Source organism: Phasianus colchicus, chromosome 2, assembly GCF_987193195.1.
Source record: "Phasianus colchicus chromosome 2, bPhaCol1.hap1.1, whole genome shotgun sequence".
Classification (NCBI taxonomy): domain Eukaryota; kingdom Metazoa; phylum Chordata; class Aves; order Galliformes; family Phasianidae; genus Phasianus; species Phasianus colchicus.
The window spans coordinates 44,411,287-44,438,695 of NC_143437.1; the positions used below are offsets into that span (position 1 = coordinate 44,411,287).

Sequence of the window (27,409 nt, forward strand, 5' to 3'; positions counted from 1 at the left end):
TCACATGCTCTTAGAGCATTTGCCTCCTTTACAGTAGTCAGGTAGACTTTGTGTTTGGACAGTCATTGATCCTGTTGTCAGTTTAAAAATAGTTTTCCTCAAACTGCATGAGCACTTTTGAATTTATGCTTCTGTCAGTCATAAAAAATTCAAAGGAGTACATCTTCAGTTAAAATATTGCAGTGTGAATGGAAAATCATTAAGAGGGATGGTTATTGCAGTCAATACCTAAACAGTTCAGATGTCAGGTATCCAGTGACTAATTGATACAAATGATTTTTATTGTTTTATATTACTTTTTGCTAATCCCTCTGCTTTCTGCCAGTGAAGCTATTTATTGGCTGAAGCAGCCCACTGGGGTTGAGTGTACTGTTCATGCAGCCTCAGTGACTGGTATGGAGGTAGTCAAGCTTTTCCCGTTGCATAGTTCTTGTAGTCGTTCCCCTGGTCATGGTCTCAGTGAGCACATTCAGCACCCTTGTGAAAAACAACTCTGCCAGCTGAATGGCTTTAAGCTCGTGAGTTTATTTGCCAAGCTTCTCAGCATATATAAACCATTCTCTGCAGCTCTAAAAATGATATGGCGAGTGTGTTAGTGATTTCCTGCACTGAAGGAACATACCAGCAGGAGTTATGTACTGCAGATGTTTTAGTGAACTCTGAAAAGACCACAGTGTAATACAAGACTTCCAAACATTTCTGCTAGCGTGTGATTTTTCTCTCCATCATTATCTTCCATAGAATTATATCTGTGGGGAACCATGATTTACTGTGTAACAGCGAATTGTTTTTCCTAGTATTTCCTAGTATTATTTAATATATCTTAGCTCTAAAACTCAGTTTTCTGCATCTATTTGTTACATGCAGCAGGGAAGAGCACAAGGGGCACAGAAAGTATACGTGCCCTGTGTCTGTTAATGTTAGTTGTGGATCAAAAATCTGTTTCACAAATTATTGATTGCTTGGACTTCTGCCTGAATGTGGGTCCCTTTTGGTTCTCATGGGTCTCTTCAATTTATAGCATTGCTGGGGGAAGCATATGGCTTTTGTTTATTGGTTACTAACTATTCTGTGATGGGAAATCCCATACGGTTCTTCTTTTCCAAATGATACATTACAGTATTAGTAGCTTTTCTCTTAAAATAGTCAGTGCTCTCTGAAATTGACAAATAAGTCTCTTGTAGTCAGTCACTCTAGTACAGATAGGCAGTGAGAAATGTTTGCTTTAAAAGGTGTCTTCTCTTTTTCAGTTTTTGTCAGGTTCAACTCTAGCCATGGCTTCCCAGTGGAGCTTGGGTTGGATGCCAGCATCCTCCAGCTGAAGGAGGCAGTTGCGCAGCGACAGGGAGTTCCAGCTGACCAGCTGCGGGTGATTTTTGCAGGGAGAGAGCTCAGCAACGACTTAACACTGCAGGTAAGCCTCTGTGGTAGCTTTGCTCCTGGACTGCTGCCAGCTCTGCTGCTTCTGCCTCTAATGCTGCCAATCTGACATTCATTCCTGAGATCTAATAGAATAAATAGTGCCTGGGGATTCCTTGAACTTTACTCCACACTGCTTCATTAATTCTGACCTTCTTAATTATGCATTAAAACAGCGAGCAGGAAGGATAGGGAAAGAGAGAGAATCTGAGAGAGAGAGTACGAGAGAGAGCTGTGCCTAGTGAATAAATGTTTACTGACTACAGAAGCAAGCCATGCACAATTTCTGTATCTGTTCAATTTTTATTATACTTATTCCATTTGAATCTTAATGAAGAAGGATGTGAATAAATTGCTTGAGATCAGGCTGCACGGTCAGCACATTCTGTAGAATTTGTAACCCAATTGTGACCCCTGGAGGATAGCTACAGGGCTGCTGCTGCTGTTGTGAATGCTGCCGCATGCTATACACAGGTGAACGCACTGCTGGAGTGGTGGTTCTAGTTCTAAAAAGCCTATGGAAGTGTGCTCCAAACCACCAAGCCCATAAATGTGTGATGCTAACAGCAACAAGGAGTGTGGAAGGATGGCTGTAAGTGGGTATCTGAATTTCAGCTCCTCAAGGTTAGGTAGCTGTTCAGTTCAGTAAGTGCAGAATTGTTCATCTGTGATGAGCTGTAGTAAGCATGGAAATTCAGGTTCAATTTTTCTCTTCCTTGTTCTCTTTGTTACTCTTCTCAGCACTGCCACAGTTGCTTTATCAATGTTTTTATTTATTCTGTGAGTAGCGAATATGAATTTCAGAGTATGTTCAGTAAGGAGTTAGCATAAGATCACACATCTAAGACATTTAGGAACATAGGGAAACCTAAAGGCCTTTGAATAGAATGTACTTGAATTTACTGAGTTAATGAAACTGCTATCCTTCTGCAGTTGTATGAAAGTAACAGACGATCTCTACTGCTGCAGGTGATTATATAAAAGGTCCCTCACAGGCAAAAGTATTTCACGTTAATTGGCAGTCATGTTTCAGAAGTATTTCTGTAATTAAAATGGATGCTAAGTCTGGGTACAGAAGGTCACTACTGTGTTAATGACCCATCCTGTTTCTCTGTGGTTAAGATACTTGTTATTTTGCAAAAGGTTTTAGGGTGTTCTAGGACAAAAAAAAAATACAGAAATATGAATTGTCAGTCTGCAATGCATAACCTGTAGATAGTTTTGATGCATATATTCGTGGTGTAAACTGCAGTATGTTTCACTTATATTTTTATGTTTATTTTTTCACATATAAGAATAAAAATAAATACAAATTGTAGAAGTTGTCAGATGCCAGTTCCTAGATCCAAGTGTCTGTGTTATTCTGTCCTAAGCTTCTGAACCACTTAGTGTTTCCTGAGCAGCTGTAGGTATTGGTGTTACTGCTTCTTTATGTCACAGACGTTGAATCGAGTTTTTCACTTTTAAACAAATTTGCTGTCATTTCCAACATACAATGCTTCACCATGCAAATTAAAACCTGCTTTTTGGATAGACAAGCCTGCTGACTATTTGCTTAATTTCTTTAATAGGAATGCCAGAATTATCAAGGGTTGCCAAGACTTATTCATGAACCGGATCATGTTCATTGCTGTGACTTTCTGTTTCTAAAGCAGATAGGATGTAAAATAGCGGTTTCAGGTGGCATAATTCATGCTTGTGTGTTTAGGTGCCTTGCATAATCCAATGATTAATATCAACATCAGCACATCAACAAGATTTTTATTCTTGGTATTTAATTATTTCAGTTGTTTTTATCTATGCATTGTAGACATTGTGAACACAAGAAGAACAGGAGATGGTTTGATATATCTGAGTTTTCCGACAGAAGGCAGTTTGGGGCTTTTTGCAGAAGCAGCTAAGTGCTAGTAAAACTTGTGCGCTAGTGAAATACTAACTGCTGGCATTTATGTTGCATCTGTAATTTCAGAGTTAACATCACATACAAGAAAATTAATAGCAGTTGTTTTCTAGATCTAATGATTTGCATGCAGGTTAAGAAAACTCAACATACATTTGTACACAGCTAAATTTTTTAAGTTTTTTTTTATGGTAGCTTAGAATTTCTAATTAGACCAATTTTTCCTTTCATGTTTTATAAATTACTTTTGCACTTACTTACCCAGGATACTATGGGAGAATTTAGAGGTTTGGCATGAGAACTGCTACTAGATGATAAGATCATAGAGGACAAGAGAAAAGCTGGGATAATCTTAAGAGTGTGGGGCAGGGATATAAGAAATACTCCAGGATAACTAGGTTTACTGGTTTCACAGCTTGCAGAACTGCTAGATTTGGCTTGACAGCTACTGTGGGATCTCAGGCAGGTGATACAGAACACAACTGAAAATGTGAAAGCTACATTTGTTTTCCTGTTTGGAGAGAGTAGGAAAATGTTTCATGGTAGATGAATGCTGTAGAAAAGAAATGAAGGCTGACTGGACAAATATTAGAGAGAAATAAGTAAAGGGAAGAAAATGCCAACTTAAGATCTTTACATAAATGAAAAATTTGATAACAACAATAGTACAAAATATCTAGGAATGATAGAAGCGAAATGTGTGGAGACATTTAATTTGGTAGCACAGATTGGTGTTTTGTCCTTGAGAAAAGAGAGAAAGATTAGACAATGATTCAACTGTACACAAGGGAGATCAGTATCTTGCTAGCGACAAAGGGGCAAGTAGTGAAATTAGAGCTGTGCTAAGAAAAGATTGGTAATGACTGGGTGAAGAATGAGACTTGCAAAATTTGGATCTCGTAAGTAGGAATTAGAGCAATAAGCTGCTTCATAAAAGCACAGCAAATGGTGTCACTTTAAGAGTGCTAAATATTCTGAAGAATGATGAAGAGCTCCCTGCTGATTACAGTTCACTTCGGAATGAATAGAAGTAATTAATTAATATATACTCAAAGTAGGAATTGTTTCAGAAGACTATTATGGGTATATGAGAACACTGGTAAGAGTTTTTTATGTCAATCATAAGGGCAAAAGAAGAATTCAATCACAACTAATTCACCAAAGGAGTAAGCAGGAGATGGCTGGGTATCAGGGACACTGAAATATTTTAATGAGAAATGACTGCTGCTTACAGAAATACTGCTGTTGCCTCCAAGAATAGCAAATCAATTGAGCTTTCTGGAAGCAAAATATATATATTGATACCCAATTTTACTCAGTGCACTTATTTGAAATTTACTAATGTTAATAATAGAAGTAGCATTATATTAATGTAGGCTGGCGTTTTCTGGGAGAAATAAAAATGCACTTGTGTAGAGAAACTTCGCAAATGGCAAGTGAGAGGTTCCTTGTGTGGCGTGGTTTATACACAAATAGCGTGACGGGAATTCATTGCTTGTTCAAATTCAGCAAAATAGGGATAGGATTTAGTTTTCTGTTTCCCAATCTGGAGCCGTTTCTTTTGGATGCTTTTTCTTCTGTCAGGTAAACATGGAAAATACATTTCTCTGAGACAGGTGAAGACTAAGGATATGATAGACTAGTTGGCGTTAGCACGTGCTTTACTGCGGAAGCTTCCAAATCAGAGAGGACTTGTGTTTGGCAGGAGCATAGTCTCAAGCCTTGGGACATAAGTTTCTTGTGAATTTGTCTTGGACTACAAACATTAGGAAAGCATCTACATGGATGTCATTTATACATGTGTTCAAAAAGAACAACTTTGACTAGAAGTATTAATAAATTTTGGTGTGCGAATTGATGAGCATAACTGAAAATGAGAAAAAGGGAATGACAACGTAAATGATCACCTCTACAGAAGATAGATAAATGGGGGAAATACCCAGGCCATTCTATGATTCTGTGGAAATGGTGCAATAAATAATTGTACTGTGCTGAATTTTGACAGTGGTTTGGAAAGCTTGTTGTGGAGCAGCTTCTGAATGGTAGGCAGTAGAGGTCAATACAAAGAGCACCTGGTTCTATTGAAAGCCCTATTCAGTGCTGCTGTGTGAAAAGCTCAAAGCCAGACACTTGTGACAGTGGATCTCAGTAGATATCCTTCAAAACAACTTGCTTAGCAGTTACAGGTATGTGAAAAATGGAACGCTGCATATGCTGGAAAGGCCTTGTGCAGTTAAGCATAAGGCAACTTTCTTGCTGCAAAGCTCAACTCAGTATAGTAGAGCTTCCAGTATTTTCTAGATTTCTTGACTTCAGTTTACTGAAGGTATAAAGCAGAAACTTGGTGACATAAGTGCAAAATATGTCCCTAACCAGCAAAAAACTTTGTGCTTGATGTTAGTTATAAACCCGTGAACATTAAGAATTTAACTGACATCTTGAAATACAGAAGTAGTGTGCATTTTGTTGCATCCTGAAGCTCTGTGTGTATAAAATGCCAAATCATTCAAAGAACATTATATTAGGCAGTTTGGAGGCTTATGGAATACAGTGGAGCCAACATTTGTATATGTAAATGCTGGTTGGAGAGATTTGCTCTTAGGTATTCTGCTTGAGTCAATCATCCTATGTGAAATTCAAACAGGAAGTGATTTTGTGTGTGTGTGTCTTTAGTCAATCTGATCAACCTGTGGTTCTTCTCTTGTAAAGCTGAAAGTGATAACTTGTACTACTTCAAACCAGAAAATGTAGTAGTAAAGGAAATGTTGACATGCCATCCATGTTTCAAGATAATATGGACTTTGCTCAATGAGTAGATAACAGTACGGATCACTCCTGCATTCTTTTGACAGCTGCAGACTTTGTCTTTATGTGAGAACAGAGTTCAAAATTTGTGGTGGGCCACATTGTTATTTATATGCCTTACTCTTGCCCATCATGAATGTGGAAAATACCAATAACCACCTGTTTTTTGAAATTGTCAGGTCCAGCTCAGATGTACAAATTTTCCATGTCTGTTCAAGAGGATACGTAGCTTTTTAATTGTTTCAACAAAGCAACCTTTGAGTATATTAAAATTGACCTTTTAGCCTTGTACTAAATTTCCGTTCTGCATTTAAATACACGACTTTTCTATTCTGTTGACAGGAAGCTTTTCCTGAAAATAGGGCAGTATGGGATATAGTCAGACTTACAGGGAAATAAGAGAAAATAATTTCAAATAGTTTGGTTAACTCTGGAAGATAAATGGACTACATTTGAAAGGCTCAAGGCATCTAGAATGGACTTGCTGGTATTTTCTAGATTCTTCTGACACTGTTTTGGTGGCTCTGCTGATTACAGAGGAGGAAGTATGGCATGGTTTTCTATGCAATCTCACAAAAGTGCTCTCTTCATGCGCTTGTATTAATTTCTAGAAGTATCTGAATTTGAATAACTAGATTAATTCTATCTTGTTCATTAAATATGGTTCATGGTTCGTGGAATAACATTGCTGGTGACATTGTTTCGGTCTGTTTGAAGTCTATGAGATTAATTTCCATAGCATCCAGCTATCATTGTTACTATTTTCTTACGTGTGAGAAAGATTTCAGATGGGAGACTTTTTAAAAATTTTTTCTTAAACTTCATTTCTCTCATGCAGTTAAAATTGTCTACGTGAGGTCATCACATGAATTTTATGAAGTCTATCTGAAAGAGCATTTGGTTTTCATGAGACTTTAGACAAACTGTAATAGTAGTTGCCCTAAATAAAATGTATTGATAAGAAACTCCTCTGGTAAACCACTGAAGCTCTTCAGAAGACATAGTTTTTTAAGAATGAAATTATCTTAAAAGGATACTTTAATTATGATAATTATTTTTTGTTTTCTACCTTGATACTTGCATTAGCTGTGCAGTTTTAAAATCTTCCTATCTTGCTATGGGTATAATCTAATTCTTATGGCTACATTGCTGTACACTTTCCATTCTGAACCTGCTGTGATTGCTGGAGTGAAAATCTTTAAGAAATAAAACTTCAAACACTGGAGTTATTGTGGGTGGCGGCAATGGATAATAATTTGATTTTGTAAATCATGACAGGAGAAGAAAGGTCAGCTCAATTTCATCACCATTCTAGATTACTTTGTTGAAAAAGTATTTAGTTTATTACATGTCATTACAAAAAACTACAGTTCAATTAGCAGAAGTTCAAGAGTAAGAAGGATGTCCTTTCTTCCTCTGTTTTCCTCAAAAGTGTCATTAATTATGCTGATAGACTACATTAACAGGAAAGATTCAAAGAAGCTCCGTACTTCTTAATTCCTAACTAAAGTATGAAAAAGAATTGACAACTATTTTAATTCTCTTTAAAACAAAGTGAAAATGGAATGTTTTCCTCTGAGAGGTTGCTCTGAAAGTAATGACTTGTATTTATTTCTGTGGCAACTGCAGTAAAGAACCCGATAACAGCGTTTGATAAGAGTAAGTTCTCAACTACAGAACGCTATTTTTTTTAACATAGTCACTACCATTAAGTACTATACACTTTTAACAGTGTTGAACAAAAGCTTACATGCTGCTTTCATAGAAATCTACATGGCAGTCTGGAACATGGCTTGTTTTACATATCGCTGTTGGCACTGCAAGGAAGAGATGGTAACTTTAATGTTGCAAATATCTGGTAAATAGCAGATAACATACCAATGGAAATATATTTCCTCAACTGAAGTAGGAACTGTAGTCCCTTGCTCTTATATTATCTTTGCTTTAGTCTTAATCATCTGTAATACGTTCATATTTGTAATTGTCAGGGTCACATAAATATTTAGAAAACAATACTGATTTTCCTTCTATTTCTGCTTTTCAAGCTTTCCCATTTATGTTAATTGAAAATATAAAAGGGAAATTTGGTTAATAGCTGATTAGAGTTTTCATCATAAATTAATCTCTTCCTGCAAGGAGCAGCTTTTTTTTTAAAAAAAAAAAAAATACATTTTTTTAAAAGGCAAAAAAGTGTTGCTGCATAATGACTTCAAATGCCCTGTTAAAGGAAATAACATTGGTCATAATTGGAAAAAATAAGACAGGTTTAAAGAGGAAAAATAGAAATTACTGTAGAAGTTACTGAAGTAAAGTTAGGTATGTAATCTTATACATGTATATTTCATTAGCGTAACCCTCCATAAATTTACTCTTATGAACTATAAAACCCTGATGAAGAAATGAATTTGAATTGTTAGATAATAAATAGAAATCAGTAATGAGCAGACCAATAGAGCAATTTTCTCTCTTCATTTAGATTAAGTAAAAACCACCAGGAGTACCTGTCCCAGAAATGAAATAATTACCATTTTCTTCATATCCAGAGCAGTTTTTTTCTTCATATAAAACATTAGCTCTATTGATTTGGTGAATGTTTTACCATTTATTTGCATGGAGCCAGCATATGGCTCTTTCCTTCTCTTCTCTCTAACCAAAATATTTCTTCTACAGGTAAAGCTTCCTACCTAGCATAAGATGCCGTACATTAATCCATAGAAATACTGATGTGACTTTTCTTCCTTAGCTTAGTGATAAGGAATTGCTTAGTAGTATCCCTAAATGAATTGATCAGTGTTTTCCTTGCTTCTATTTATTTTGTTAGTATTGGTTTCCCACAGTTCATGTTATTTTTCCTGCTTCTGTTTCTGCCATTCCCAATCAATTCCAGCTCTTTAAAACCTTGTTTGCGTCCAATATCCTTTAAACCCACTTACAAAACTAATTGTTCTTTTTAATCTTTTTCTTCTGTTTCCTGGTGTATGCAATAAAAAGAGAAAAGTTGTCTTGTAGATCAGCTCTATCTGCTAATGAGCTGACATTTCTGAATTGTGACTCATATTGGATGGCATGTTTCTGTACTAACTGTTGACCTCCTTGTTTTCTGATCTTGTATCTAAACAAGAAACTGCAAGAGCAAGAGGCTATAGAACTCCAAGGATTTATGCAGGTAATGGGAGGGTCTTTTGGGATCGTCTCATTTCAGACAGCTCTCTTCATGGCAGGAAAACAGCCACGTAATCTTGTGAGATACTGGACTTCACGCATATCAGTATATGAGTTTGTATGTGTATGCATGATAATGCATCAAAAGTTATCCCCTTATTTTAGGTTGTTTTGAAAAGACGTGTTTTTGGTTGATGAGGTTACATGTCTTGTGATGACGTGTATGTGATACCACAGTTGCTAGTTTTATGGCAGATATGAGATAAAGAAGCCATACCAATAATAAAACAGCTTTAAGCTTCAAAAACATTTCAAACACAGTTTTCCCATATTAACTATTTGACATAAAACAGCATGATGGAAACATATAAAAGTTTTATTGTCATATATTAGGTATGCTTGATATACCAAAGCTCTGACTTTTGGATTTGTTTCCTATATAGCTCATTCCAAATTATCCAATAAACATATTTTTACTGTATTACTTTCGCATCTTTAACTTTGCAGTCTGTTTGTTTGTAACTTTCACAGTATGTAGCATATTGTCAGCACAAAACAGATAATTGTATGCAAGTATGTTTAAATACAGGAAAAAATAATACTTTATTTTTTAACCAACATTGTATAACCTTATTCCTGCAATATTTTCATTTCCTTAGACAGTGATTTTGGGTCTTTGTTTACCACTTATGTTATAGCAGCGAGTTTATTACTACAGCCTAAGCATGTGTTTTGTCTGAGCACCAAGAGAGAAAGAATCAACGATTTTAAAAACTCTTAATGTTTCTATTATCAGAATTTTACAGTAAAAATCTCTCAATGAGAATAAGGACAACTTGTAACTGATTGGCTGTTCCTTTTTTCTTCGTTAATAGCGAAAAGTGTAGTGCCTTTCTTCTGAATGTATTGAGGTTCTTGTGTTTTTAACAATGGAATTTTAATGTAATATTTCTGTAATTCTTTCTGGACAGGAAATAGTAATGCAAACTTGTCTTAGTTTTCTCAGTCTAAATTTTTCATGTATTTAGAACATGGAATATTTGCTGGGAATATTAGGTATGAAGAAGAGAGAAGAGTTGATGCAACAAAGCAACAGAATAATGGAGGGAAGAAATAATGCATGTAAAAATGTATGCTGTGCTGATGTAAACATTCCAGACTGAGTTTCAGAAGGGTAGAAGGGAGACCTGAAAGATTTGACGGAGGGGGTTATGATTTACTTTGATGGCATTCATTCACTGAGTGAGATTAGGTAATCAACTAAAGAAATTCTAATACAGCAGAGTTCAGGATGCATCTGAGATCCTCCCACTGGAAAAGAAAGCCAGAGGTGAGGTGGAAGGTTAAGGGATATTAGAGATGACTAGAAAGTTTTTTTTTTTTTAAAAAAAAGGAACTGGATTGCGCAAGTATATGAACAGACAGCAACTCCTGGAAATGATGCTAAAAGGCATAATTTCAACATTTTCTAGTAAGTTGTGGAATTGAGAATTTTTAGTGTGGTAAATAACTTGCAATGTAAATGTAAAGGAGAATGAATTAAAGAATTATATTCAAGGCATGGCACCTAAAATAAGAGTATGTGTTATTGCCTGCAGAAGTAGTATGATGGAAATGTATGTGTGGAAATGTAGAAATGTACTTTAATGAAAGACTCACAGAGTTATGTAGGTGATTATTAATCATCACATTGAATAAGAGTAAAGAATTATCACGGGCAAAATAGAGACCTCTTTAAAAAATTCAAAAGTCTAGTACTTTATTTAGCACACTTTTTAAAGAATAGGAAAAAAACAAAACAAAAAAACCCGAACAGCTCAAAATACTCAATGTTATCATTTATAATAAAGGCAGCTGATGGTAATTACTGTTTTATAATCCATCATGGCAAGTGAAGTATTACAGAATGCATAATAGAATGTACTATTAAAAACCTTATCGAAGGCAAGATTTGAGGAAGTTGAACCAGCAAATGTTATTTGTTGGGACAGATTAACAACCAGAAATGTTGGCTTTATAAGCCAGGTAAGCACTTACACTTATTAAGAATTAGAACTAAGAGTGCTAATTTGGATCTCAGGAGAGTGGAGAAGCTGGATGCAGTAGCACATTACTGTATTAATACCTATACTATGTGCCTGCAATGATTTGTGAACTTCCTTTTCAGAGGACAATTCTGTAAATGCCACCCTTTATCACTGCAGAAGTAATAAAAACAGCATCCCCAGAAGTGTTCATTTCTGGTGGAATTCATTGCTGATCTCATCCATTTAAGTGAATGCAAATGGAAGTTCGCTCTCCTGTTTCTCTGAAGGATTGATGCGTTGCTGACTGGTGAGCACTGCATGATGGGTTCATACCTCAAGTAACCACAGGATTCAATCTCCATGTGTCTTTTAGTATATGTTTGCCAGTTGTAAAGTAGTCCATGAATTACTTATCTCCTGACATAATTCAAATCTCTCAGAAAAGTTATTTTCCTATTAAAATGAAGTATTGACTTTGTAGATTCCTGTGGGCTATTAAAAAAAAAAAAAAAAGAAAAAAAGAAAAGAAAAAATTGCTACTGATAAATAAATGGAATATAGAACTTGAGAGAACTTTCAGATAGAATATAAAACTCAGTTCTCATTTATGGAAACTGTCATGTGTTCTATTGTTTCCATGCATTGGGAGATATGCTACCTCTACTGTAAGGTAGTTTAGTGTACTATATTGTGTTGTGTATTTATAGTAAAAGCTAATCTTTCTAGCAGCAGAAAGCAGTAACAGCCCTGCAGGATATACACTAGTTCACAGTAAGGCCAGAATCCACAGTTTTAAAGTTGTACTTTCCTGTGTAACCTGGTGTAGGGAACCTGCTGCATCAAGGTTTCACACCTGATGATCCCCAGAGGTCTCTTCCAGCCTCTATGATTCTGCAATTCTGTGATATTGTATCAGGTACTATCAATCAACACTAGGTTTTCTAGTGATATTTACATGAGAGAAGGCACACTGGAGTTTAGAAAAGAGAGGACATGAGAGAGGCATAAACCTTCCTAGAATGAGGAGGAGTACTACTTAGGTTGTTTTGTCACTGGACACTTTGTGGTAGCTTAATTCAGTTCTTTTTTAAAAATGGCATCGGCATGCTGGTGTTTCAAAAGATACTTATGGAAACTGTTGAGTCACAGCCTGAATGACTGATTGAGGACCTGGCGAAAGGCACCTGGTCAGCCCTGGGAGCACAGATAAAGGCAATTCAGCTGCCTGACTGAAAGGGGTGGAGCCTGGCTGCACCTCTCTTAGACCTCATTTAAGGGCTCATTACCACTGGGGAAGGATCTCTTTCTGGAGATCCCTCCTTGGTGAAGCTTTTCCCTGTGAACCTAGAATCTTCTGATACATGTGAGCAATCTTCTTCCCTTCCTTGATGACTCCTTTCTATTGTGCTGGTCCTTCTGTCATCACACCTTTGTTGTAACGACCTTCCCCTTGTATTGGTCTGTTCAATTGCTACAAATGCCTGATAAGAACAATGTGTGGGGGCTTGGGGCTGAAGGATTGTCATGTCCTGTCTTCATTACACTATAGAGAAGTGGCTGAAGTATTTTGATGTACCTGTGACTCATTAATCCTCACTGGACTGTAACTGTTGTTTTGAAGAAGACAACTTCTATTTTCTTGACTAAGGCATAGCTTAAAGGAATGATCTTTTTGGCTGAGCCAAGCTGATAAGATGTCTGTGTTTGTCAGGGAAAGTTTGTGACGTAGTTATATTTTGGTAGAAGTTTTTTGTAATAATTATGAACTCTTTTCACTGACATATTTACATTCATGTGATTTATCAGTGTGTATTAATTCACTTCCAGTTTTTCATCTTGCTGGGTATGAGCTGCAAGAAGCACTGCAGACTGCTAGTATGAGTCTGCCAGTGAAGCTGCTTTCTTATGCTTGTCTGTTGTTTAATGACAATAGTAATAAAAGCATAACAGGGCTTATAATAGTATTATTGTGTGGGTTCTTTATTGTGTAGTCAAGAAGTATTGATTGTATTAGAAAAAAGTACTCTTTCTGGTCACACTACTTATTTACTCCCTGTTCAGACATTTTTTTATTTCTGGTCAATCCTGAAAGTGTTTGCTGTCAGGATTTCACTCTGTACTGAGCTTAGGCTGATGGTCTGAAGTCTCAGTGGCCAGTCTTTCAGGGACATCCTACCTGAGGTTGAATGAATGTGAATGAATCTTGCATTCTTTTTTTGACAAGTTTCTGTTTAGAACTGTGGGCTATAACATTTTGCTTTGTTCTATAGTTTAAGTCTTCTGAGATTAATTACACAATAATAAGGAGAAAAATAAACCAACTGCTGCATGTATAACTATGTTTATATTTTAAACAATCTCCTGTGGAAGGACTGAAGTGCTGTGATCTCTCTTCTATCTAGTAGTTTTCCTTTATGGTTGAATGGGAAAAGTTGTATTTTACCATGCATTATCTTGGGGAGATAGTGACTAAAGCTTAATCTCAGTTTTTTTTTCAAGAATTTATTTTGAGGGAAAAAATAAAACAGGAAAGCAAATGCAAGTATTAGTGATGATGATGTGCATTAAGATGCTTGTTTTATGTGCTAATACTAGTCAGATAATATGGCCAGAAGTTGACTTTTTCTATGGCCTTTACTTTCATACTTCTGTCAGAGGTAAGTGCTCCTATAACTCAGTTTCGATTCATCTGTATGATTAGGATCTTTTGGAGGTTGAAAAGAAAGAAATTGCAAAGTTAATGGAATTTCATGAAGAATCATAGAATTGCAGGTGTTGGAAGGGACTTCAATAGATCAAATCTAACCCCTTGCTAAAGTAGATTCCTAGTCTAGTTTGCACAAGTAGGCATCCAGACAGATCTTGAATATTTCCTGAGGAGATTCCACAATCTCTCTGGGCATCCTGTTCTTCCATACACACGTGTGGAACTTTATGTTCCAGGTTTTGGCTATTGCTCCTCCTCGTATTACTACACACCACTGAAAAGAGTTTGGCCTAATCCAATTGCCTCTTACACTTTAGACATTTATAAACATTGAACAGATCCCTTCTCTGTCCTCTCCAGACTGAACAGACACAGGTTTCTCAGCCTTACCTCATAACTGAGATGCTCCTAGTCCTTTCTCCTTTGTCACTCTCCACTGGACTCTTATCTAGGAGATCCCTGTATTTTTTCAACTGGGGAGCCCAGAACTGGACACAGTACTCCAGGTGTGGCCTCACTAAGGCAGAGTACAGGGGGAGGATCACCTGCCTCAGCCTGCTGGCCATGCTCTTTTCAATGCGCACCAGAATACTATTGGCCTTCTTGGATACAAGGACATGCTGCTGACTCATGGTTGTCCACCAGGACTCCCAGGTCCTTCTCCACAGAGATCCTCTCTACCGAGTTGTCCCCTAACCCATACTGTGGGATGTGGTCATTCCTCCCATATGTAAGATACTACACTTGCTTTTCCTGATTCTTGTTAGATTCCTCTCTGTCCAGCTCCCCTATCTGCCCAGGTCTTGTCAAATGGCAACACAGCTTTCTGGTGTGTCAGCCATTCCTCCCAGCTTTGTATCATCACCGGACTCTTTCTACTCAGGTCACTGATGATGTTGAACAAGACTTGGACCTCACTGACCCCTGGGGAGTACCACTAGTTACAGATCTCCAACTATACTCTATGCCACTGATCACAGCTCTCTGAGCTCTGCCAGTCAGCCAGTCCTCATTGCATGTCGCTGTCCACACATCTCTCTTGTACTTTTTAAACATCATTGCAAGGATATGGGAGACAGTGCCAAATGCCTTGTTGAAATCAAGGTACACAACATCCACTGCTCTCCCCATGATCTACCCAGCCAGTGATGACATTGGGGAAGGCTACCTTACTCAGTTTGGTGTAGATGTATCAGTCGCCACACCAAAGTTTTCATTTCCATCTCTAGCATCATGCAGTAGAACCTGCTGATTTCCTTCTGCATCTCAGGATTGTCCTACTGATGCTGACTGTGGTATCTCAGGGTAGTTATGTAAGACAATACAGAGCTAATCTGTGCTCTGAATTTGCAAAATTTAACAATCCCCTAGATTAGCAGACTATGTAAATTAGATACAAAGTGAGGGTGCAGATAGAAATAAGGTTTCTTGTGAGTATCTACCTGAAGGCAGGTATGTAGGCCAGGACACAATAGGCAGATTGTTCTTGACAGTAGTATTTTAACCTGAATAAGGAGTGCACTCATTTTAATTCATTTTGCAGTGCAGTCTTAGAATACATGAAAACAAATTTTATTTTTTCGTTGAAAAAGGAGATGCACCCTAACTGCTTGCTAGCACTGAGTCTATGGAATCTGACTGAGGCTAATCAGAAAACCTTTCTAAAGTGCCAGTTTAGAAACTAAACTGCTAAAATTTAAGTGAGTGTGACTTAGTTCAGAATGACAGCTTGTACTCTTAAGCATTTGTTAAACCTAACATAATTATGAAAGCTGAAATATCTAGAAATCTGTCCCTTAAAAAAGCCCAAGCAACTCTTAAGTTCATCCTTGTTAGTGTTTTGATTCAACGTTACATTTGAACTGACATATTTTATGGCTCATTCTACTGAATTCAATATTTCCAGTCTGCCCTAAGACACGAGTAGCAGGAATTTGCACTGAAGATTAACTGTTGGTCAGTTTCTTGTACAATAGTACGGAAATATCTGAAAATGTCATTATAAAGTGTTGCAGAAAAAATGTATTGACATATAATTCTAAAACTGATTTATTTGTAGCTGCAGATGTGATTGGTTTCAATTTCACATAATTATTATATTACAGGTGCCATTCTTTCAAAATGATTTGTGTTTCCAAACGCTATATAGGACATAATTTTCTGAGCATAGTAGTGTGTATAGTTCATTTGGTTTTAGGTTTCAAGGCAATTTAATAAGCTGCGTTGCCACAAGCATTTCTTACGTTCTGTAAAGCCTATTGATTGTATAATACATAGAATATTGTCTAGTTTTTTCTATTTCCTCATAGAACATTAGCCCCAAAGCAACTGTTTTATTTGCCCTGTGGAAGGTATTTGGAAGATTTGAGCAGGAAACTTTGCAAGTTACTAATGTTTACTGGGGTTATTATTTACAGTGTTTATCTTAACTACATCTCTTACATATTTTTTCCAAATTTTGAATAATTTTGGAATCATATGATGATTGTCAAAATGTTTTCCAAGATACTTGAATACGTTCTTATATTTTTGCTAGGGAGCTTCTGTAGAAGTGGAAGATAAGTTGGAGTCTATGGGGAGGCAACTGCATGATCTGTTGATCAGTTGGAATCCCAGTAGCTATAGGAAAAAGAAAAGGAGCAGGTGAAAAATAAGTGAAATGGGCTTGACATATATAATAATGACACAATAATTAGTATGCTTAAGCAAAAATATAAGAAAGTTTAACACTTCATTTTATTAGCAAGTGTGACATATAAGACCCCTTTGTAAAATCCTGAAGATATAAATGAGGAATGCTTTTTAATCAGTGTTCTTTAGGGTAACTGTTCTTGTGTGGTTTTTATAGAAGTATTACCATAAGGAAAAAAAATGTAGGGCATTTCATATTCTTATTTCATAAAATGTACTGGTTTTGTTTTAATGCTTCCTGTTTAGCACGTCCAAATAAAATGAATGTTACTTGTTTCAATTTGGATTCTTTTCATGTTTCAGAAACTAATGGTGTTCAAATTCTTTGTGAGCAGGACAAACAAAGCTTTTATGTAGGAGTTGCATTGTTTGAAATTGGAAGCAATCATTTCCTCTTCCTTCTCTTTTATGCTGATTTTCAATTACTGATGGTTTTCAGGAGATGATGATATGTAATCAAACTTCAGAATGTAATACCTTGTCTTATTCTAGGCTTTGTCAGATAGCAAAGGATCGAATGGAAAAAAAAAAAAAAAATCAGTATTCTCTAGATCTAGCTAATGTGAAATTATCTGTGAACAATATTTTTCCAAATAGTTATTTGAAATGCATCTTTAAGAAAACATGATTGTTCAGAATAAGTATGTCCAGAATAATTTAGAAACATCTGGAATTCCACATCCTAAATCAGGCATTTTATGATTTTGTGACAGTGGAACAGAAGCAGAAAGTTAGCATTGCACACTAATGTCCCAGTCCCATACCCTGTGAAGACTTAGAAGCTTCAAAAGTGGTACCTTCTGGAGTTGATTATTGCTAGGTGTGCACAGAGGGGGGGAAAAAAAAAAACAACCAAAATCATGGTCTGATTTATCCCACTGTTGATGATAGAATGCATTGCCTTTGCAATGTAAAATGTGTAGTAGCAGATAATATATTTTGCCTTTTAACTGCAAGCATAACATTCAAAGTAAATTTTAATTTAATTAACTTTAAATAGCTTTAAATAGAATCAGGCAAAACTGTATATGTATTTTGCTTGAAAGGTCATTTTTTCCAAATTACACCCTGTATTCATATGTACATATATGCGTATATATGTCTTTTAGCATGTTTTAGAGTCCAATAAGCTGAAAATATTTTAGTGTATTGCTGCAAACTTTTAATTCAATGGAATACAGGCTTAGTAAATGCTAGGAAAAGACTAGGTTAGAAAATAGTGAAATTTCTGAATGTGAGATGTTTCTGTTAGAAATAAACAAGATATTTATTGCTGCATTTGCTAAGTCTTTCCTTTAATAGATGTCAGCTAAATTGCTTGCTCTGTAATCCAATTGCCTTCCACCTCAAGAAACTCTTAAACTGCTCATGCTATTTCCTGTCTTCATTTTCAATGCATTATGGTTTTTCACTTAGTTACTAATTCATGTAAAAAGTTAGGCATGTCTCCAATGATGTTGATGTTGTCTCATGTTCCCCTTTTCCCTTTAGCTGGGTAATCCTAAAACATTTACTTGTTTTCTTAGGCTCTCACTGTTTTCTTTGAACCTACAGTGTGTGGATTTTTGGTAAATATTTTGCCAGTTCATCACAAGTGTGTTTATCTTCAGTAATTATGAAATTACATACTACTTAATTCAGCATAAGCTAGCTCTCATTAGACAATATTGGAAAGTATACAGAAAAAAATGCAGTTTTTGCTAAATGTTAAATGTTTTTCTCTAATAATGTAGGCTATTGTCTGTGTGGCATAATGCTTTTATTTATTCTGTCATTTCTAATAAGTAGGCATTAACACCGATTAATATCAATTACTTCTTAGTTATTTGCAAATGTCAGGGAATAGAAATTCCTCAGTAAGACAAATACAAAATGCAAAAATACTGTTACACAAAGCATTCACAGTATCCAAACATATTTAAAGCAAAACTGTTCTGACAGTGTATCTGCTTATTTTCATAATGATTTCCCTTTTCATTCAGTACTGTGGCATTACATACCAAATTCTACAGTTAGCAGACACTCAGTATCTTGTTAGACAGCATGCTCTTGTGCATCTTGCTGATTTTAAGGATAGCATCCTTTTTTTTTTTTTTTTTTTACAGTGTGTCTCTGATTTGAAATATATGTCTCTTGGCAGCTTCACATTTTGAGAACAGAGCCACAGACTACTTCTTCCAGATCTGTTAGAACCACCTCAGCAGATAAAGCACTAAGTAGACCTCTACAACAACCAGCTTGAGCATTCTATGTTAGATGAGAGAATAAAGACAAATCCAAATGTCCCTACCCAAAGTACTGCTACATCTATGATCTGTGGAAAGGCTGCCAGTCAATGAAACTGCAGTTTTAAAAACAAGAGTTGAAGAAGAACTCCTGGAAAATTGCAACGGTCTACTTTTCAATTGTTGTAACTTAACTGTTCTTCTTTGTTCTATCTTGCAGTATGTGTATTCTATCTAGAGTCTGCCTCTTTTTTCCTTGAAACACAGGAAGTTAAGTTGTGCATGATCAAACATCTGAGTTGGAGAAGTTCCCACTGGGTTTTAAGTGCAGGCATTATTAATATAGGCTTCTGTTTCTTCTTCCCCTATTATCTCACGTGAATTTAAACATGAAAAGAAAAATTCATTGCTTGCAAAACCTTCCTAAACCAATCCATATTGTTTTTTTTTTTTTTGTGAATAATTATTTTAGGGTGATACTTAGCCACTTTCCAAGCCACCTGTTCAACAGTGTTATCTTAGTTAAATGAAATTTCTCCTCAACTCCAAAATATTACATTGTTCTTTTTGAAAGTATTTCCCTATTTTAGGATATTATTGTATGGCTTTATGAATAATGGAGGTGGTATTTTCTTTTGCTTCACTGAGAGCTTAGGTTCCCAACAGTTCACTTTTTCTGTTCTTTCATTAAGATAATCCAGTTTTAATATGCTTCTGAGCTGCTCTAGCACACAGCACAAATTCCAATTTTCTGTTATAGTATTAAAAAATATTACTGTATTTTGATAGGCCTATGATTACAGCTTTTTATTATTACAAAGGTACATGAATTTGATTCTCATTCTTGTCTTGTTCCCTGAAGTAGCAATTTTCAGGAGCCCTGCACAATTAGTTACCTCAACACTGGTGAGAAGAATAACAGAGAAACCCTTTTCCACATTCACCACTGATTCTGTAGCCTGTCAGGAAGCTGTGTTAACTAATTCTTAAATACTGTTCAGTAGTCATCTTACTGGAAGAAAGTTTACTTGGGATGTAGATTAATAGAAAAACTCTAAATGAAATATTCCTTCTTAATCCAGACCTTCCATATGAAAGTGTTTTGTATGGCTAAACACTGCAGAGTGGTGGCAAGTTCCCTGGGACTGTAGTCCTCCTTTATTAATAAGGTCTCACTTTATAGCCTATACAGCTGTTCTTTCCTTTGCATATTAGCTGGACCCATCATCTGTGACACTTCAGACATACACTGACCTTGAAACTCTCATCACTAGCATTTTTGATGAAAATTGTACACAGAACACAAGTCCGGAAGCTGTTGTTAAAGGAGAAGTTCTGTAGAGTAAAAATGCACACATTCCAAATTTAAATACAAATGCACGCATCATAAGTGAGAAAAAAACAATCTTTCTTTATTCTTTTTCTGAGTTCAGGCATAGATTCAAAGTCTAGAATGCTTCACCATAAACCTAACCTACATATTTTCTTGTTTGAAAGTCACGTTAAAGTAGTTTTTATCTTTCTTTAATTTTGGTGGATTTCTTTAGGAGAAGGAAACTTGAAGTTATATGGTCTGTTACTCTCAAGGAGCAATTTTCCATTCAAATGAATGGTATCAAAATTTTTCTTATTCAGAGTGTTGTTTGTATTCTTACAGTCTAAGTAGTTTCAGCATTTAAAGTAAATCAACTGTGATTTCCAAGGGAAGAGTAAATGGATTCAAAGGACTCTACAACTAGGAAAAAAATAAGTCTCAATGGAATTTGAGCAGTTTTGGAAGGAATCAGTCTCCATCAGAAATAATGAAAAAACCAAAAGATTCAGTACAATTTAGAGTGTTTAGATTTTTTTTTGGAGAAAAAAAGTGGAAATTTTTTCTTAAGTGCGTATTTGCACAGCTGTAAAGTAAGAGATGCTAAATGTAGTTGTTCAGGAAAAAAAGTACTCGATTATAAGTAATCTTATTTTCAGTTATAGTGTATTTTGTTAGGCATCCTGGCTCAATGAAAGCTGCTCAGTTGAGAAGTTGTTTTCAGTTGTGAAAATAAAATCAGTTCATTTCTTCTGTTTATAGTTGCATAATGCATACACCTTGTGAGAAGAAAATTCAGCAGTGATTGCTTGCTCTTTTGTATCTGAATTGTATACATTAAATCCTTGATTTCACTTCAGATAGATTAGTTTAGAAACATCTTTATAGCGCCAGTTGTAAACTTTGTGGTTTTCATTGGATTACAAATACCCTTAGTAGAGTAAATTTTAGCAATCCCGTGAGGTAGAAAACTTAAGATAATTAGGAAAACAGAAACAAACATAGATTTGCCTGCTTTGAAATGATATGTTACTGAATAACAGTAATTTGTATGTTTTTCTGTTCCAGTGCCCCATCACCCTCATAGAACGTCTTCCTTATCTATATCTACCATCTTCAGTTTAAAACGTTTACACCTTGTCTTATTCATTACGCTCCCTGGTAAGGAGTCCCTCTTGAGCTTGCTTATAACCCCCTCTATAGTATTTGAAGGCTGCTGTGAGGTTTCTTCACAGCATTCTCTTCTCTAGACTTAATGAGCACAGATCTTTCAGTCCATTTTCATAGGAAAGGTGCTGTAGCCCTTTTTCCTGGACTCCTCTGGACCCACACGGTTCCATATCTTTCTTGTGCTGTGTCCCTGACCTAGAAACAGTACTCTAGGCAGAGCAAAAGAGGACAATCACATTCCTTGCTATGCTGGCCTCGTTTCTTTTGATGCAGCCCAGGATGTGTTTTGACTTACCCTGATGTGTCTAAAGCAGTGTTTGACTCATGTATCCTGTAAGGCTAAGGGAGATCTTGTATTGTGGATTCTTCATGGTCATCTGAAGTTGTTTTGATTTATGTTTCAGACTGTTGTGAGAGGAGTTCCAGCTGAAAAATAGTAAATTCCTATAAATCAAATAATGACTAAGAGAAAAATGAGTTATAATCTGGTTTTAGGAAGAATGTTTAGGAGTTACTTTTCAATTCATGTGTGCATTTTTAGAATTCTATTTAAGACAGAATTTGTTCTTATCTTTGATATTGTTAACATTTAATATTATATGGTGGCTGAAAATAATGCCTCCTATTTCATTACGTTGGCCCCTAATATGGGTGGATGTTGATGGCATGGCAATAAAGACTGAACTTTACCAACAGTATTCCATTATATTTTGTGGCCATGTGACAGATGGCAGCAGAGGGGCAGTCTGACCAAATGAATGGCATGTGAATACAGTGAGGTGGTGGGTGTTGTGTTTCAGCAGCGTGAAAGTTAGGCCATATTTTGAACAGACGTGCATTTGTTTATGGGCATATCATGCAAGCTCTTGTTTGTTACTGGCAACAATGTGTAGCTAATATTCGTAATTTTATTGAAAAATAGTATTTCGTAGCATAGAATTTGGTCTATCAAATGGTGTTATTATGCTCTTTGCATCTGTTGTTTCATGGAAATAAACAGAAGCATTACTTATGTAGAAACCTATATAGCAATTTATCTTTGGCCTGAAGGGCAGGAAGGTATTTTGTGGTCTAGATCTGTAGAAAAAGCTGAGGAGTCTGACAAATAGTTAGTCCTGCTTTTCTGTGCTAAAAGCAGGTTCAGTCCGTAACTGAAATGCTGACAGTAAGCAACATAATTTATCAAATGAATGCTACCTGATTCCTCTTATAAAAAGGTTCCTTTAACTATGGATGCAATATGGCAGAGGTTCTTTGCTATTTCTGTGCTCTTTTTGGTCTCTACCTGCATTAGCAGTAGCACTTTGTTCTGTACTTCACCAGTGTTTTATGTATCGGAGGGCTGGTAAAATTGTCATTCAGCTGGAGATAGGTCACACTCAGAAGGCCTGCCCTGTTAGGCAGAGTTGGGGCATTGGCCACCTCTGCCTCACCGAAGCGGACCAATTAAATCAAATGGTGAACACTCTACCCATTTATTTCGAGTTGTTAATGTATAGCCACCATCAGCTGAAGCATCTGCTGTAATGAACTTGACATTTCCACTAATGACAACATCAGTTTACTTAATGTCCTGCTTTAAATTTGCTTCCCCAAAATGGTGTTCTTTTTAAAAGCAGAGGATGAATTTGCCGTTCACATTTTTGGAAACTAGAGAAGAACCAGGTTTGTGTACATGTTCTGACTGATAGCTGGTAGAGGGGCTGAATGTGCAGTTTGGAACAGGAAGCAGGAGAATTGGCTAAGGGCAAATGTTCTGGGTTTGGTGCTGACATGGGAAAATTTGTGAGTTCATGGAGAAGCAGTGTGTGGAAGTAATCAGTGAAGGCCAAATACAGCCTTCAGTGCTTGGACAGTGCTGCTATGAGACTTAAAAGATGGAACAATTTATTAAAAAAAAAAAAAGTAAAAACAAGAGAAGAATAATGGAAGTATTAGCGTGATGTAAGACTGCTTGTACTATTTATTTTAGTTGAAAAAAAAAAAAACAAAACAGCCCCAAACCTATCTAATTTATTTAGAAATATTGCTGGCTTTCTATAGAATGTATAAACTACTTTCAGTACTGAAAGGTTACAGTTTTATGAGAGAAAAAATGTAATTCTTATTTCATATGTTTACTTAACTACTTGATTAATATTTATTCTTAGTCAGTTTCATTTTTGTATATAATAGAATAAGAGAATAAAAGTATCCTGGCAAGCAATAGCAAAAAATATCACAGTTACTGAAATTTGTTCTGTATCTGAAGGGAATGGAATTCAGCACAGTGTATTTAAAAACAAACAAACACAATAATAGTGAGAATTTGTTTCCAAATTAGAGCTATTTCATTTACATTTCCACAGTGTTTTTTGTACAACTGTTATAGCATAATGCATCATAGCAAGAAGTGATGTAACAAAAAGGTCTAAGCCTTTGGTGTGACATCAGTTTTATGGCTTCATATTTAGAAGAGATCTGTATATGGAATAAACATTAGACTGACTTTAGTTCATAAACAAGCAAATTCCATTTTAAGAACACGTTTAACTTGAAATAACAGTTTTAGCTATAGTTGATTATTTTTTTTCCTAATAAAAACATGTAAATGTAAACTAAATATAGCCTCAATTTTCTGGATGACTGAATGTGCCGCAGGGTTGGAGCTTTTGATATTACTGCCTTCCTGATGCCAGTTTCTGGTTCCACTTCAGTTAAATATTTTCCTAGCAGTGTTACCCCTTGGCATCTTAAAAAGACATCCACTCTCCTGTTACAAAAGGATGGTTATTTTTTTTTACCTTTCAGAATATGCAACTTTGAAGAATAAACAATAAATGCATTTTGGTGCTTCTCCAATTTTCTTTTTTGTCTTCATTATCTTTGTTATAATGCAGTTTCTTCAGACTCTCTTGGAAGGCCTAAGGTCGCAGGTAATAATGTTATGGGTTTGTGAAATGCTTTCAAATATCTTAATTATGATGATGACTTTGTGTTTGCAAAATACATTCAGCCTTGTTGAACACCTCTTATTAATTGCATTGATGTCAGCCATATATAAATAATTCATCTCCCTTGTGCTCCATTAGTCCCTCAAATCTATGTATGTTTATATAATTCAAATTTTATTCAGATTTGTGCCAAAAGAATTTAACTTTGGCTGCAAAGTCAAGCACTTTCAAATCAAAAATGGCATTTTTATAGCCGCCAGTACATTGATTCAGCCTCCTCCTGCATTCATCTGGTGGGCTGAATGATGTTCTAGAAAAAAGTGTCCACTGGGGTAATTAAATTTTATATCACAATACATAAATATGAATATAGTGAATGAGAATTAAATTTACACATGCAACTGGGTAAGTCTGGCATTTCCCAACTTGCAAGTACTTGACTTTGCAACTGCTGTATGCTTACAAAATAGGCTATTGCAAAGAAATCTTAAGTTATTTGAAGAAACAAAAGAAGAAAAGCTGTGATAGAGGGTACTACTGTAAGCTGCTTATCTCACAGCATCTTTAGTTATGTTGGAAACATGAATTCTTTAACTGGCCAGCTATCCTCCAAGCTACTATTCTCTCTATATATTAGTTGCTGCTAATCCCAAATGGCATGAGAGTGTATTGTTACAGATTTCTCATCGACTAATCAGACTCCAGTCCTGTGTCCAGGGGTATAGATTTTGGCTGTGTTGGAAGTCTGGGCTGCTGGAGTTAAGTGCTGAGTTATAATCAAGTGAAAATGGGATCATCTGACTGGCAGGCTTAATTAGGTTGTATTTCCTCTTAGAAAATACGTGGTAGGAATATTTTTAATGCAGAATGGCACTTCTCCAGCAAAAGAGGAGAAAAAAAACCAAAACACAGAATCCGCAACAGAGAAATCAGAGTCTGTCTTTCAGTATAGAAGGAGCTAAAAGGTAGTTTAAGACCCAGAATGAAGAAATTCACTTTACCCAAGTGAAGTGAAAAAGGAGAATATTAATAAAAGCATACAGTGATGCTGGGGTTTGGATGTATATATCAGCACTTCCCAAAGTTCACGTGAGGCTTCATGTCTCCTTTAAATCTTGGCTCATAATTTGAAAAAGTCATTCATTTCTTGCATACTTTGAATTTTACGATACTTTCTCTTTTTATCAGCTTCATTGTGTGAAGAAGGGTTAGTTGCTGGTTGATGGGTAAGAGAAAGTAGGGAAGAATGGAAAGTTTCATCTGTCGAATAAGAAATATGCTACTGTTGCATGATAGGAGGTTATTTGTGGTTACTATTTTTTTTTTTTTTTAAATAACAAAGGAAGTTGCTAGCTATCAGGTTTTGTTTGTTTTGTGGTTTTTTTCTGAGGGAATGTCTGAGTTCTGTATCGGTGGCAACTGTTGGTACATTTACATTCACAGAGAAAATGGAAATATTTATTTCTTTCTTAGAGGGAAAGAGAAAGTTGTGTAATTCATGTAGGCCAGGAAAGCATCTTGAAGTGGTGAGTGATGTGGATGTCTAATAAGGCTGATTGGCAGTGGTTTGAAAATATTTTCTAATAGCTATCTCTATTGTCATTTTCCCTTACACATTTGCATAATGCATTCATTTTGTCCTGTATTTTCTTTTGATTTTTTTCTTCTTTTCCATTTTGTGTTCTTTTGAGACATAACTAGTGAGCAGAATAATTGTCCAATACACATGTATGGAGGCTTACTCTGCATTTAGAAAGTTGCAGGGCTATCTGTGTGAATTAAGATGTCGATAAGAGTATAAGAGGACAGGTGATTCAATAGTGCTGATAAAGTCCTGGTGCAGACAAAGGTCTTGTGGCCAAAGAATTACTCATTCTTTCACTGACTTTCACTGATCATCCATGCAAGGAGTTCTTCAATTGCTGTATAATCTGGAAATTTTTAAACAGTGTAAGACACATAAAGGTATTTGCTTGAACTCCATAATTACCTAAAAATATTAACACACAAATTTGTCTCTTCCGTCCACTGGAGGTCCAAGCAACAAATTTTTGACATAAAATTGGGACTTTTAGGAACAACCAGGTGAATTGAGCTATTTCCATACTCAACATCCAGTTTTAATCTGAGTCATTTGCAGATTAGAAAGTAAATGTATAGAGAGAGATTCAGAGTTTGTCAACATATATGTTTAATGACTGTTCTTAAGATTTAGATTACCAAAATTAAAAGGGATGTAGATATGGTGGCATAGTTGCATCACACAACAGCACGGCACATTTGTCATGGCAGACAATGATTATAGACTTGAGGGTCAGGAAGAAAGGGAAGAGAATGGATGGAGACCAACCTGCCACTCCTTTTGTCCATCCCACTACAGGAAATCCATGCCCAGTTATCCTCATTTTATTATCCTCATTTTATACCCAGGGAACTGAGGTAAAGAGAGACATTTTTCCACTTCTGCATACACTTACAGTCACTCTTCTCTATTGTTCCTCACACCCCATCCAGTGCCTGTGTCTATGTATTTTGCTGCTTTTTCTTTTTTTTTTCCTTCATAGCCCATTGGTGGTGTCCCTCTGTATGTATTCTGATTTGTCCTCAGATTAAATAGAATCCAAGACCAAGGACGGGGGAAAAAAAATATCATTGTTTTCCATCTACACACAAACACCCATAGCAATGAACACTTTTTCTTCCAACTTGTATGTGCTAATTCTACTGAGGGCTTCTCCAGATCAAGTTTTATTTGAAAATTGCTGGAGTGTTTTCTTGTTTCCTTCTTCTGCTGATAATTCAATTTAGAATAGATTTTCTTGGTAACCTTAAGTGGCAATGAATTCAAGGCTGGACCTGAATCTGAGTCTTCCTCTTTGTAGCTGTCTGACCTGACACCTGAGCTGCAGAAACCACCTCTAATTTCTAGGTTAAAACATGTGGTGCAGGGTGCCCGAGAGCAGCAGGGAACAGCTAGCTGGGTACTGTGTCCCAGCTCAGTTTCTGGCCATGAAATACTGGCCTACTGTGGCTCCCAAGGTGGTCTTGGAATAGAACT

General features: G+C 36.1%; 1 protein-coding gene across 1 annotated transcript in view; it reads left to right on the forward strand.

The window, feature by feature from the left end:
• PRKN (parkin RBR E3 ubiquitin protein ligase) overlaps positions 1–27,409 on the forward strand; it is a 683,347-nt gene that overhangs the window by 126,872 nt on the left and 529,066 nt on the right. Inside the window, exon 2 of the mRNA XM_090135537.1 lies at positions 1,251–1,414. Coding sequence (XP_089991663.1) covers positions 1,251–1,414 — 164 coding nt within the window. The remainder of the gene's footprint in view (positions 1–1,250; positions 1,415–27,409) is intronic.